The sequence below is a fragment of the Ahaetulla prasina genome, chromosome 5 (assembly GCF_028640845.1).
Source record: "Ahaetulla prasina isolate Xishuangbanna chromosome 5, ASM2864084v1, whole genome shotgun sequence".
Lineage (NCBI taxonomy): Eukaryota > Metazoa > Chordata > Lepidosauria > Squamata > Colubridae > Ahaetulla > Ahaetulla prasina.
Genome location: NC_080543.1, coordinates 27,333,540 through 27,348,680, shown reverse-complemented (window position 1 = coordinate 27,348,680; position 15,141 = coordinate 27,333,540). Strand labels below are relative to the sequence as shown.

At 37.6% G+C, this 15,141-nt stretch overlaps 1 protein-coding gene across 3 annotated transcripts; it reads left to right on the top strand.

Annotated features, from left to right (window-relative positions):
- Positions 1-2,960: 2,960 nt before the first annotated feature.
- RNF6 (ring finger protein 6) lies at positions 2,961-14,577 on the top strand. 3 transcript variants are annotated; one of them, XM_058184812.1, is made up of 4 exons: positions 2,961-5,453; positions 9,311-9,501; positions 10,111-10,203; positions 11,739-14,577. In XM_058184812.1, exons 1-4 carry the CDS (start codon positions 5,308-5,310, stop codon positions 13,361-13,363), a joined length of 2,055 nt encoding a protein of 684 aa, XP_058040795.1. In that variant the 5' UTR covers positions 2,961-5,307; the 3' UTR covers positions 13,364-14,577. The 3 variants fall into 3 exon arrangements, with proteins under 3 accessions (XP_058040795.1, XP_058040796.1, XP_058040798.1); XM_058184813.1 differs by having other exon boundaries at positions 5,139-5,161; XM_058184815.1 differs by having other exon boundaries at positions 5,312-5,453; positions 9,297-9,501.
- The last annotated feature ends 564 nt before the right edge of the window (positions 14,578-15,141 follow it).

The following is a 15,141-nucleotide window of genomic DNA, read 5'->3' as shown; positions in this document are numbered from 1 at the left end:
AACCCAAACAAAACATTCCAGCTTTATTTTGAGGATGATGGTAATAAAGTGGGATAACTTAATGATAACTTAAAGGAAGCACTAGTTGAAAACTTTACAAAACTTCTCCTAACGAGGCTAACAAGAGGAACTTCTTAATTCCTTTTATAAGCAAAGTATAGGTGATGTTAACGACGGTAATGTAATTGGCTCTGGGAGTTCTGCTGCTAAGTGAAAGCACAACATCACATAAATGCACTGACTTACAACAGCAGTTCTAGTTGTAACTTTCACAAAGTCATTAAGCATGATATTACATGACCGTATCTTGCAAGTTCTTGTTGGCTTCCCCATTGATTTTGCTTGTTGGAACCCAGCAAGGAAAGTTGCAAATGGCAATCACATGACTGCAGGATGCTGTGACCATTTTAATTGCTAGATGGTTGCCAGGAGCCTGAATTATGATCCTGTGACCACAGGGATACTGCAACAATTGCAACTTTGAGGATCGCTCGTTAAGACTCCACATTTGAGAACTATCTGTATTGCCTGTTGTGACCTGTCTCCTTTTGTGAAAAACACTACCTAAGCAGAGAGGTTTCTTCCATCACTTTTAATGGACATTTTTAATGGTGAAAGCACAGTACTAGTTTGCCTCAAAACTTGGGTGCTATTATTATGCCATAAATTGTTTACTAGAGAGCTCTATCACTGCAGACTGTCTACAGTGATGTGTTAATTTTTTACAGAGTCTTGCCACAGGCTGTCAATTTTTAACAGCAATTTTCTTCAGCTAAGGCTTAACTTCAAGTTATGCCTTAGCTGAAGAAGAGCTTTTGGTGCAGACATGAGCAAGCAGTAATGTTAATCACAATTCAGCAAAAATAATGCAGGACGTTTCGTTTTCCTCACTTCTCCTTGTCTGGTCAATTAGATAAACATTTCATTGCCACTGTTTATCAAACTGAGGCAATTTTTTAAAAAAAATAAATCATTGACTGAGGATTGAAAATCCTAAAACTAATCATGCGAATTGCTGATTCACTAAACTGCATACTGAATCATTTTTTGATGATTCAGTTAAATAATACCTTGACTTTATAGAGGCCATGCATATAAAGTAATTATTGATAAATGGGCTAGACTATCTATGACAAAAGTAAATTGCAATGCCAAGCAAAAGATTTCATGGAACAGTTCCAAGTTTATTTTTGGAAACAAGACTATGCCAAACCACATCGCTCTATTTTATGTTTTTATTATTTTCATCGTGCTTAAATAACAACAGTTTGGATTAATATCAATAATATATTTTTCTGTTAAAGTTTTATAATACAGTCTTTCTCAAATTGGTCTTTTGCGGTTGCACTTGGACTACAGTTTCCAGAATTCTCAGACTTCCCCAGAACTTTCCCAGGTTGGAAAAAATTTGTAGAGTATCGATGATTATTGAGATCTGCTTTATCACTTATTGGATTTCTATCCACCCTTTCATTAAGGAATTTGAGGCAACATAGACTATGCTTTCTCCAAAACAACCCCATAGAATAGATTGCTTCAAACACCAAGACAGTGTTATAAAGAGAATGAAACATCTGTATTTATTTTGGAAGTATCTAAGTTATAAGTTATAACCACATCCGGTTTTGGTCACATTATTAAAAAATGTTGAGACTCTGGAGAGTGCAGAAAAGAGCAACAAAGATAATTATGGGGCTGAAGGCTAAAACATATAGAATAGAATAGAATAGAATAGAATAGAATAGAATAGAATAGAATAGAATAGAATAGAATAGAATTTTTTATTGGCCAAGTGTGATTGGACACACAAGGAATTTGTCTTGGTGCATATGCTCTCAGTGTACATAAAAGAAAAGATACCTTCATCAAGGTACAACATTTACAACACAAATGATGGTCAATATATCAATATAAATCATAAGGATTACCAGCAACAAGGTTACAGTCATACAGTCATAAGTGGAAAGAGATTGGTGATGGGAACGATGAGAAGATTAATAGTAGTGCAGATTTAGTAAATAGTTTGACAGTGTTAAGGGAATTATTTGTTTAGCAGAGTGATGGCCTTCGGGAAAAAACTCTTCTTGTGTCTAGTTGTTCTGGTGTGCAGTGCTCTATAACGTCGTTTTGAGGGTAGGAGTTGAAACAGTTTATGTCCAGGATGTGAGGGATCTGTAAATATTTTCACTATATATTTTCACTATTCACAATATTTTCAATATTTTCTTGATTCGTTCAGTATACAGGTCCTCAATGGAAGGCAGGTTGGTAGCAATTATTTTTTCTGCAGTTCTAATTATCCTCTGAAGTCTGTGTCTTTCTTGTTGGGTTGCAGAACCAAACCAGACAGTTATAGAGGTGCAAATGACAGACTTAATAGTTCCTCTGTAGAGAATGTATGAAGAATACATTCTCTGTAGAGAATGTATGAAGAATGGTTGCAGAAATTGGGTATGTCTAATACATAGGACTAAGGGTGACATGATAGCAGTGTTCCAATATTTATGGGGCTGCACACAGAAGAAGGGGTCAACCTATTTTCCAAAGCACCAAAAGGCAAGACAAGAAACAATGGATGGAAACTAATCAAAGAGAGGAGCAATCTAGAATGAAGGAGAAATGTCCTAACAGTGAGAACAATTAACCAGCAGAATGGCTTGCCTTCTGAAGTTGTGGGTGTTCCATCACTGGAGGCTTTTAAGAAGAGACTCGACAGCCATCTGTCTGGAATAGTATGGGATCTCCTGCTTGAGCAGGAGGTTGAACTAGAAGACATCCAAGGTCTCTTCCAACTCTGTTATTCTGTTAAATATCTATCTCTGTTGTAATTAAACTGTTGCAATTTCTACAAAATAAAATATTACTAGAGACCAAAGTATTTTATTCATTTTCATTTTCCCAACATATTTTGTGATTGCTATAGGGTTCTTTCAGTTGAAACTCACTGGTTAAGATCACACTGTATGTTTAAACCCAATCAGTTACTATCTAATCTTTACTGTTTTGATCTAGAATAATTATACTAACTGAATTACTGACAATTATTTTAAAAGAATGTGGTTCCTCTGCTTCCTTCTGTTCTATTTTCACTTATATCTCTTGTAGCAGAAAGTATTGTCAAAGCTTTTTAGTATGTAAACAGTCCCTTCCCCACAGCCAGACTGGTAGAAGGTATGACTTGAACACTGCAGCTTAATGAAGTCCTTGGAAAACATGTTCTGTCATTGTGAGGGACAATTTGGTTAGCCATTTTATGCTTAAATTTCATTTCCAGGCAACTGACTGGGTAGTACAAGACAATTAATTCTAGATTAATGGATTTAAGGTCATAGATTCTTACGATTGGATTATTATGAGTAATAGTAGTCACTTTAGTAGTGATATGACTAGAGGAAAGTATTTCTAACAATTGATTTAGGATGCTTCAATTTAAAATAATTTGAAGGATTATGAATTTGCACAACATGCTGGATCTTGAAATGACCCAGTTATGTATGGAGGCAGGAATGCAGCATGGTGATTGATGAGCAAGCAATTGATAACTTGGCAGGAGAGAAGCATGTGAATCTTCAAAATTAGCTGAGTATTGACTAAGGCTAAGTTACTTTTGGGATCTGAGAAAGTTTTACCGCTGAGCATCAGGAAACAATATATCTACCGGTAATTGTAGATATTATAATATTTGCTGCTTGCTTTTTCGTCTTGATGTGTCTCTCTGGGACAATACAAGTACTTTATGATTCATGTGAATTTGAATTATGCATTTTTGGATTTAGTATGAATTGTAAACTAATGCCTGGTTGCATTTAATGCAACCCACAATTAAGTTAATTCAAGGCTAGTGTGAATGCAGTTAAGGCAAATGCCTGCACAATTGCATTTGATGTTTCAGACACTGCTCATCTTTATGTGCAAAATGGAGAAAAAGATTTCATAAGAGGAAACAAGTACGATTTAAAAAAAATAGGCTAATTATTATAGTAGAACAAAAATCTGATGCAATTCAATGACATAAACATGATCACAGCATAAAAGAATAGCTGTTAAACTGTAAGAATCTATAGTACACTGCTAAATTTAAATTATCAGTATAGTCTTTTACTATTTACTGTAATATTTCGGTATATACAAGAAATTACATTGAAAAATTGTCATTGCCTAGCATCAAGCTGGAACCAATTGCAGTATTTCTCATAGAAAATATTCCAATTTTCCACTTTAAATAGGGCAAACTCAAATAATATGACCACTTTATGGAATTCATTAACTGAATTAATTGAGGCCTGCCTGTCTTTTCCAACTGTCTTTATGTAACATACTAGATAAAAAATAGCCAAGCACATTATTGCGTATGTGTTATGTGAACCACATAATCTGATTGATTTCTGGTTAGAGTCGCATGCAAATTCAGATAATTGGGTTCAGTTAACTCTCAGATGAGTTAACCTAGCAAGGGTTTATATAGAGATCAGATACGAAGAAATAGCAGTTATCTTCACGGAAATTCTGCAAAAACAAATTGGTATGATCTCGGGTAGCTTCATGAATGGATCCAATCTTGCTATAGATGAATGAAATCATTTTAAATTTGCTACCCATATAAGTAGTTTGCCTTCCCCCCCCCCGCTACTTTTTCCATTTTCCCAGGATGGAAAATACCTAGGATTTCCTGGGTCCCCATCCTAACCGAAGATTAATCAATTCTGACCCCACTTAGCTTTCTTGGAATCAGCCATGGCCTTCTAAACGCTAAGTTCAATACTGTAGCACAAAATAATAATAATAAAAATACATCTGCTGTCTTGCTTTCTCTCTATCACCAGCGCGATACTTCGCAAGGCGCCGGCCCATCCTAAGACTTGTCGCCACGACTCGGTTTCCAAGGTCCTTTCGCGAGCGAGCTGGCAGGAAAGAGGCAGCCGCCGGTCCGAAAAGGCCGCCGCTCTTTCCGCTTTCGCGTGCAACTTCCCGTAAACCCGCCGTTTGGCTCAGTGCAAGGAAGGGAGCGCACGCGCACTCGCCCTGGAACCAATGAGCTCAGGCATCAGAACCCGACGGGATTGCTTTGCTGCCGCACCTCAACGACTGGTCCGGTAGTTGGTCCGGTCCCTTTCTTGGAAGCTGCCGCCCGGAGAAGATGAACGTAGCCAACGATGGGGTTGTAAGAAAACCGGCCTTCGGCGGGCACGGGGGGGTGGGGGGATAAGTAATTGCCGTTCATCCTTTTCCTGGCGAAGCTGTGATCTCCGGGCTATTGGCTTCTATAGGAACTTACCTTTAGACTGCCGGCCTAAAGGGGCCAATTGGATGCTGCTTAGCCCTGTTCCTTTCTTCAGTGGATGGCCGGTTGGCCGTGGTGTTAATCGCTCTTCCCCCCCGCCCCTCCTCTACGTCCCCAGGCGAGGAGGGAAGAGATCAGCGCCACCAATCAAGACGGACAGAAATTCAGACAGGTAAAGAAAAAGGAAAGCCAAAATTGGTCTATATGTACTGTATACGATGGATGCCTTGGGAAAGGATCAGCCTGCAAAAGCTTATGCAAAAGCTTATGCTAGAGAGTGTAAGTGCCTTTGTGGTAGTAGATTAAAAATCTGTTCCTGGGAAAGAAAAAGGAAGAGGGAACCCTGAATTGGTATTACTCCTCCATCTATTCACAAGGTATACTGTAAGATGCCTTGGGAAAGGATCAGCCTGCAGAAGCTTATGCTATGGTGAAGTTGCTAGTCTGTAAGCGCCTTTATGGTTATAGATTAAGAATCTGCTCCTGGGGAACGTGTCTTTCATGGTGGGTGGAAGAAGAGAAGCACACAATCCCGACATTGCTAGGATCCTTGGATAAGGTATTTAATGGTTCTTTTCCAGAGTTATCAACCCCTCTTTATTTGCTGTTTCCTGAAACTAGTCCTTGGCAAAGGAATAAGGCACTTCATGTCATCTTGCTCTTAACCCTGTTCACTGGGAGTTGTGTAGGGCAGGAAAATAGTAGTGGAATGTCAAGTTTAATGAGTTTTGTGGATTAGTCGTGTATTTGTTGGGGTAGTGTTCCAATCCTTACTGTTCCTCCATTTATTCACACATGAGGGTGGGTTGTCAAGATTTAATATTAAATATTAATATTTAATATAATGAATATCTGTAAAAAGGAGCATCAAAAGGATTTCTAAAACTGCGTAGTCTGATATGAGTGGATCTGTACTAGTACTGTTTATGTCATGACAGGTTCTTATTTCTAAAATTGTAGGACTTGTACAGATATGATATATCTGCTGTCATTGTGTTTTTTAAAGAAGTAGTCAATGATAGCATGTTCTAAAAAGTGAATCTATAGACATAATAGAGGAGAGACTGCCTGATGATCCTCTTGGTCGATATTTGTTTGCCTGTTATCACAAAATATTCAGCACATGTTTTTATTTTGTCATGAATAGGATTCATATATAATCCAATTTCAATTCCCTGTTCAAAGAACTCTGGAAAACTGAAGATGCTCAGTATAACTCAGAGGATTATCAACATTACACAGTGTTAAGATCATCATTTTCTCTCCTTAGGAAAATATGGGGGGGAGGTAATATTGATTTGAGAACTGCTTTAACTGTTGATTCTTCATTCTTATGAACTTTTATTGGCTTTTAAATATCTGAATACATTTATTTTTTAAATAAATAAAAATATTCCAATTCTGTAAATGAATAAACCTTACCCACATTTAATAAGTTCTTTACTCTCTTCTTAATTATTGAAATTAATTGTCTAATGAGGTATTTCTGTGTAGTACAGTTTTGGTATTTGGCAATGGCTAATGGGCATATTACCTGATAGCTTAGCAAAGAATTTTCACAATTCTTTAAATGTAAAATGCATTTATGAAACCAACCTTGATAGGAATTTGCAGGATATATAACTGTTGAAGGAATGAGTGATGGCCAACCTGCATTCAAAATTAAACATGCTTCTCTGCATTTATAATGAATGACATAGATTTGACAAACAGTGTTATAGTCTTTAATGGAGGGTCTGCTGAAAGTTCCTTTGTGATGTTTGCAGACAAAGAATGACACGGCAGATTTTATCTAGCTTATGGAATTGTCTCCAGTTCATAGAATAGTCTTCTGGAAGTATGTGTAACCCTACTTTCTGCAGTTCTGCAAACAGGTTAAAATTGTAGCATTTCAGTGCAGTTTCTATCCCAGCTGATTCACTATGGGAGCCTGTCATCTGAAGTTTATTTTTTGTTTTCTCTCTCTCTCTCTCTCTCTGTGTGTGTGTGTGTATATGTAGGTCTTTGGTTCGGGTTTTCTTTGGTGTAAAATTGGAAGTGTCTTGGTGACGTTTCAACGAAGTCTCATTCGTCATCTTCAGGCTTCAGCTTCGTGCTTCTGGAAGAAATGTGTGATCGCAGCTGTTTCTTCCTTTTAACTGCTAGTGGAGGTTTTTGAGGGGAAAAAAAACCCACTAGCAGTTAAAAGGAAGAAACAGCTGCGATCATACATTTCTCCTAGAAGCACGAAGCTGTAAACACCTAGCCTGAAGATGACGAATGGGATTTCATCGAAACGTCGCCAAGACACTTCCAATTTTACGTGGGAGAAAACCCGAATAACCAAAGACCTACATACAAACACCCGCGAAAACCTCAGAAAATATATATATATATATGGATGCTACAGTTTCTGATTAGCTATTACTGACTTTTCCTTTTTGTCTGATATTGAAGATGCCCCCAAAGAAATAGATTAAGAAAAGTGTAATGATATGTAATGCTGTTTAGTATAAACCAGGGGTCAGCAACCCGCAGCTCTGGAGCCACAAGTGGCTCTTTTGGCCCCCTGCCGTGGCTCCCTATCCCATCACTGGTTCACCCCGCTTCTCTTATTTCTTTTTTGGATTCCAGCCCGAAGCGGTAGGAAGTGAAGGCTGCCTTACGCACAAATATGGCGTGAAGGCAGGTACAGGGCAGCTTCGCTCCTGCACTCTCCTCCCCCCTCCTTATCTCATAACCCCCTGACCGGCTGTGGCTGAGCTGGGAGTGTGCGCACGTGTAGAGAGACCTTCCTTAAGTGAGCTGCTGCCTGCCCCGCGCATGCCTTTCCTGAGCTTTGGTGCTCACTTGAGGTGGGTCTCCCCATGCGTACGCACGCTCCCGGCTCAGCCACAGCTGTCCCAGGAGTCCTGAGAGGAGGAAGGGGAAGAGGTCGCCAGAGAGTGCAGGAGTGAAGCTGACATGTACCTGCCTTCATGTCACATTTGCACATAAGGCAACCTTTGCTTCCTGGAGCAAAGGCTGGAGTCTCCCTGCACATGCAAATGCTCCCAGCTCAGCCACAGCTGGACAAGGAGTTATGAGTGGAGGGGGGGGAGGACGATTACCCGAAGGGAGTGGGGAGACACACACACACACACACACACACACACACACACACACACACACACACACAAAGAGAGAGAGACATAGATAGACACAGAGTGATACACAGAGAGGGGTTGAGAGGGACATAGATACATACAGAGTGATACATAGAGAGGAGGTGAGAGAGGGCGAGGGAGAGACACGGGGGGGGGAGAGAGGGGGAAAGAGACATAGAGAATAGTTTTGTGGCTGGTAGGCTTGGCTAGGTGGTCATGTGACTGGGTGGGATTGTGTTACATCGAGTTGGCCACGCCCACCCAGGTTTTGTGGCTCCCTGTGTGTGTGTGTTTTTTTCTGTAGGAAAAGGGTCCAAGTGGCTCTTTGAGTGTTTAAGGTTGCTGATCCCTAAAATGATACTTTGTAGCATTGATACTGTAGTATAATAGCATTTTGTACTGTGGATTGTTATCAGTTGTAACCTGACAAAAAAACGCCCACCCAGGTTTTGTGGCTCCCTGTGTGTGTGTGCTTTTTTCTGTAGGAAAAGGGTCCAAGTGGCTCTTTGAGTGTTTAAGGTTGCTGATCCCTGATATAAACTATGATACTTTGTAGCATTGATACTGTAGTATAATAGCATTTTGTACTGTGGATTGTTATCAGTTGTAACCTGACAAAAAAAGAAAGCTTTGATCTCTAGCACTGAACTCTAATATCAAATAAAGACTTGAAGTTCAATTCTACATATGTTTACTGTGTAATAATTTATATTGTGTACACTGGAACTTACTCCACAATTCATACTGTGCCACAAAGAAATTAAGTGTACAGTTCATTGCATGCATATATTGAATCGACAAATGTGTTATTGTTTTTTCTTTAGTAATTTTAAAACCATACAGAACATTGATAAGTCACTTGATTTTTTTTTCTTCCCTTTTTTAAATAGTTTATTTCTTCCAGAATGGCTTGTTCCAGAACTTGCTCAGGAGAAAATGGAGAACAGGCCACTTCGCAGAATAACAGCGGTGATAATGAGAGGCAATGGCAGCAGGAACGCCTCAACAGAGAGGAAGCTTATTATCAATTCATTAATGCGCTTAGTGATGAAGACTACAGATTAATGAGGGATCGCAACCTTCTTGGGACTCCAGGTGACTCTTAGTTTAAAATACTTTACATCGAATGTAATACTGAATTATCTTGCAGTTCGATAATTAAAATGAATTCAAATAATACTTTAGATTTTATTTTCAAGTTGCACACAAAATTTACTATATCATAGTGGATAAATAATACTATTTGTTACTTATATGCCCTGAATCTTAGAAATACATTTAATTCTATTTATTTAAATTTTATTTCATTGATTATACTGTTACCAGGATTTTTAAAATATGTATTGCAAATTCTTTTCATTTAATCTTTTTGAATTGATTTTGGATAAAGCTTGCAGAAAGTGCATACAAAGTAGAGCAAATACAGTTTCTTAAATCTCAGATAACAGCATTGCATAGAAGACATACACAATAGTTTGAGGTCACTTATCTTTTTAGGCAAATAACTTATAATTGCAAGGAAAAGTTATGAAAGATTTTGCGGTTTATGCATATTAATAGGGTGGGATTTTTTTTTTTTTTACCATTCTGGTTTTCCATTTATTTCTTTTTTAAAAATCTTCAATTGTAATAGCAACTATTGTTTTGTCTGTTTGTGTGCATTTGGATAATAAATAAAATTAACTGTAAAACAAACTCTTTTAGGGGAAATAACAGCAGATGAGCTGCAGCAACGTTTGCAAAGCGCAAAGGAAAATCAGTCATCCCAGTCTGAGCCAGAAAATAGAGAATGGGAAGGTAATATTGCTGGATGTAAACTATTTCTTTCTTTCTTTCTTTCTTTCTTTCTTTCTTTCTTTCTTTCTTTCTTTCTTTCTTTCTTTTAATTAATATAGTTTTTGGGGGGAAATGCAATTTATATATATGCTTTAGAAAAAAAAATATTTATTAGACTCATCAGCCAACATGCTTTATGAGCTTCTCTGAGGCTAAGGAAGAGGATTATTTGTGGAGAACTATAAAAGGGAATTAAAGAAAACCAGGGTTGGATTTTTGAAAAAAGTGCTTGTTTGATACTTTATTTCTAGGGGAAAAGCTGCAAAATATCTATGCTGTTACTATAGTTAGCCCATTTGTTTATTTCCTCCCCTTTTATTATTTTTATAAATAACAAGGCAACAAACAAGCTTACATAATGCTGCTTCTCCCTTTTATTTTCACCACTACAACAACCCTGTGAGGTGAATTGGGCTGAGAGAAAGTGATTGACTGAAGGTCACCCACCTGGTCTTCATGACTAAGGAGGGACTAGAACTCACAATCTTCTGGTTTCTATCTTGGTGCCTTAACCACTAAACCAAACTACATCTCGGATGTGGCTTATGAATATTTAGATGGAAGATGAAGACTAACAAGCATACCTTGTTAGAAGGGATAGATATTCTGGTTTTTCCCCCCCATTTTTTCCAAAATTCAATATGCATTTTAAGAATACATATTGTTAAGAAAAAAAATCATCTGAAATAAATTGTAATTGAAAAATCTAGGGATATTTCAGATCATGTAAATCTTTTATTTTTCTCTTTATCCATCTTATGAACTTTGCTTATTATGGGATGGGATACCATGTTGTATTCTTTCTTTTTATATATTGGACCAAGTTAAAAACTTTAGAGAGTACCTGAAATTAGCCAGTTAATTGACATGAAATTTTACAAACAACTCCTAACTAATTTTGAAAAAAACAAACGTATTCAAAACATTGTTGATAATATAGAATATATAAATATATGCCTATAATTTCTATCCTATTTTGGGTAATTGACATAGTTTATGTGTTACAGTATTGAAAGCAATTACTGGATTTTGACATGAAAATAGAAATTGTATTTAGCTCTCTGTGGTGAAATAGTATAGTATAGGGCCGCGGTGTGGCTCAGGCTGTAAGAAGCCTGTTATTAAAACACAGCTGCCTGCAATTACTGCAGGTTCTAGTCCCACCAGGTCCAAGGTTGACTCAGCCTTCCATCCTTTATAAGGTAGGTAAAATGAGGACCCAGATTGTTGGGGGGGCAATAAGTTGACTTTGTAAATATACAAATAGAATGAGACTATTGCCTTACACACTGTAAGCCACCCTGAGTCTTCGGAGAAGGGCGGGATATAAATGTAAATAAATAAATAAAAAAAAGAACGGTGTATTGGATTACACTTTATATTATTTCTGTAAGGAACATGTATTTATATTATCAAGTGACATTCATACTTAATTGCCTTATCTAAATGAAATCAAACCAAAACTCCTAAAAATGTATTTCTTTAATTGCTCACAGATTCAGAGACGCTTGGGGAAAACATAACCAGTAACTCCTTGCTTGAGTGGCTGAACACATTTCATCATACAGGAAATTCCACACATAGTGGCCAGAGTGGAAACCAGAGTTGGAGAGCTGTAAGCCAGGCAAACCCAAGTAGTGGAGAATTCCGATTTAGTCTTGAAATAAATATAAACCACGAACAGAACAATGATATTACTCCTGGGGAACAACTGAATGAGTTCTTACATGGCCATTCCAGTAGAATGCATATGGAAAATAGACCTGTAATTGCAAATAGCCCAGTAGCCAGCCGAACTAGGAGCAGGACATTAGCTAATTCGGTTGGCCATGGATTTGTCTCATCAGGAATTGGAAATGCTAGTGGTTTGCTGACTCAGAATGCTGAAGAAAATTCTCGATTCTTCTCTGGTAGACTTGGAGCTAGAAGTTCAGCAAGTTCAACACCCAACAGCCTTTTAGATGACAATGAACACAACATCATTAGGCAAAGGAGAACACAGAGGGTGACTCCAGTAAGATATCACAGAGGGAGAGCTAGAACTCGAAGAAATTCAAGGCAAAGGACGGAGGTTTTAAGATTAAGATCAACTTTTAGAGGCCAATTCCAATCTCTTCTGGAAAATGGGCAACCAGTCAATATACAACAAATGCATGCAGGAGCCAATAGGGCGCACACAACCCAGCCTTCTACAGAACAACCTGAGGAACAAGCATCATCACTGGGTGTAACTTTGGAAGAGGAAGAATCTGTAAGAGCCGCAGCAGCTGCATCTAGAAGGCATCCTAGTATTACATTAGATCTTCAGGTGAGGAGAATTCGTCCCAGAGAAAATAGAGACCGTGACAGTATTGCTTCTAGAACTCGTTCAAGAGCAGGCATGGCAGACAACTTGGTGACTCTCGAAAGTGATAATGAAGGATTTATTCAGAACGTTTCACGGTCTGAATATGCAGGAATACGGACATACGTTAACACTATACGGATACCTCTTCATAGGGCATCAGATACTGGACTTGGTGAGTCTTCATCAGTGGCTGTCAGATCAATTTTAAGGCAAATTATGACTGGATTTGGAGAGCTAAGCTCCTTAATGGATACAGAAACAGGTTCTGAAACTGAGAGGAATAGTCAGCCCTTGTCGGAAGTTCAGCCCCCAGTGCCTAACATGGACACTTTAAATAATATTGATGTATTCGATGCAACTTCGTCTGAGGATAGGTTAACTGAACAAGGTAGCGGGGAAAGGCAAGGAGAAACAAATTCTATCCAACACCATCAAAATAATAATGCCCCAAATAGCAGAGCTTCATTTGTTGAAAATGGAACACTTCCCATCCTTCGCCTTGTACCTTACCTTTTATTAGAAGAAGATTCCAGTGACAACTTGAGAGGGTTGACCAAAGACCAGATTGATAATCTTTCTACCCGAAATTATGAAAATCCCCATTCAGAAGATGATGAAATAAGTAAGACATGTAGTGTGTGCATTAATGAATATGTTGTAGGAAACAAGCTAAGGCAATTACCATGCATGCATGAATTCCATTTTCATTGTATTGATCGGTGGCTTTCTGAAAATTCCACTTGCCCAATTTGTCGGCAACCTGTAGTAACTTAATATTGCAGGCAGTAGATGAATCATCAAATCCAGAGGCCTCTTTTTTTTTTTTTACTGACTTTGAATAATAAGAGAGGGTGTTTTAGATATGTTTAAAGCCGAAGAAAATCTGATGATTTGTTAGGATCGACCTAACTTTCCAAGTACAGATATAAGAGGTATAAGAGTAAATATTCAAATTACCTTAATGAAATTATATTTTTCTATATAATTTTGTTATGCATAGCACTTGTGTAATTCAGGAGCTTATGTTATTAATAACATGCTTTTTATTGAGATTTCCATTTGTTTTCAGCAGTTATAAAGTAATGTTATTATTCTATAAACAATCCCCCTTTTAAGTTGCCAAAGAACGAACATTGGGACACCTGGCAAAAAGGTACTTGCTATTTGAAGTGCTTTTCATATACAGTGTATATTTTTATGGACCAACACACGGCACATTTGGCTTTATTTAAATGTTTTATAGAAGTTTTGCATGCTTTTTATACAGTTTCTCATTGACCCATTAAGGTTTAAATCTTAAGATCAACTGAATTTTAATTCACTCGACTGATTTGGACAGTCCATATTTTAGCATATACAGCCATGATTGCCAATCCATATTTGCCACTTCTCTGGTCATTTCAGAACATTCAGAAAGGAAAGCATATATTTAATATGGCTGTGCAGCACTTTGGATACAAAAAGGAAAAAGATGCTTTGGAATGTTGCAGGAATGCTCGTGTTGGCCCTTGGCAACTTCTTGAAAGCATAGTGTCTTTTCTTTGGTCATACACCCATCTTCTTTCCAGATTAGCATAATCCCAGTTTAGCCTTGGGAAAGAGGCTTTAGTTAAATGAGTTGTCAAAAGATTATTGATACCCAAGCGCAGCACTGTGTTCCTTTCAAATCCAAAGCACTGCACACCCAACATACTTAATGCATTTGACACACATGAAGACAGACTAATTTTAAAAGAATTTTAATTTGTACATGTACAAGGGCAATGATCATATTTCCTTAACACCATGCATGGTTCCTTTTTTTTAAATAAGCAATACTATCAGTTTGCTGTGAACAGAAAGCATGTAATTATTGTTATCTTAAAATGGAGAACTTCCAGAGGATTTTGTTGTTAAGAGAAAATGTATGTTTACTGTAAGATACCAGAAACATCTGTATGCTTGGGTTGAAGGCATATTATACCAATCTCTGATAAAGAAATAAAACAACAAAAATGGAAAAGTTGTGAATCATTTATGTCATCAAAAATATGTCAACAAAATGGATGTACTGTTTCTTTCTTTCTTGCAGCTAGTTGAACCTGTTGAGCTTGGTCTGTAGTAAATAGCTTAAGGATAGATGTATATCAATTAGTTTTAGAATGTCTTGTTTGTTGTTTCCCCATAGAATGGGGTGAATGGTCTAGGGAGCCAAAACATTTCCTGAAATATTTTTTCACTTGGCAGTAGTATATACGGTATCCTTTTCGATCACAGTAAACATGGGCCAGCAGTCCACTCCAGATGTTAAAATGATAAATAGCAATAGACTTATATACTACTTCATAGTGCTTTACACTATGGGTGGATCACAGGTGGTCTTTCCTTTTTCTCTCCTTTCTTATATCTCCAACAAAAAGAATGCTCAATAGGTCCTCTTTTATTGTTTCCTCAATTTTAAAAAAACCAGCCTAAACAAATGTTTCCTGTTCTTTATCTATACTGACCTCTAGTGTTTTCAACAAACAACTGAGCATTAAATCTGAATACAAAGTAGAACACAGAAATCTATA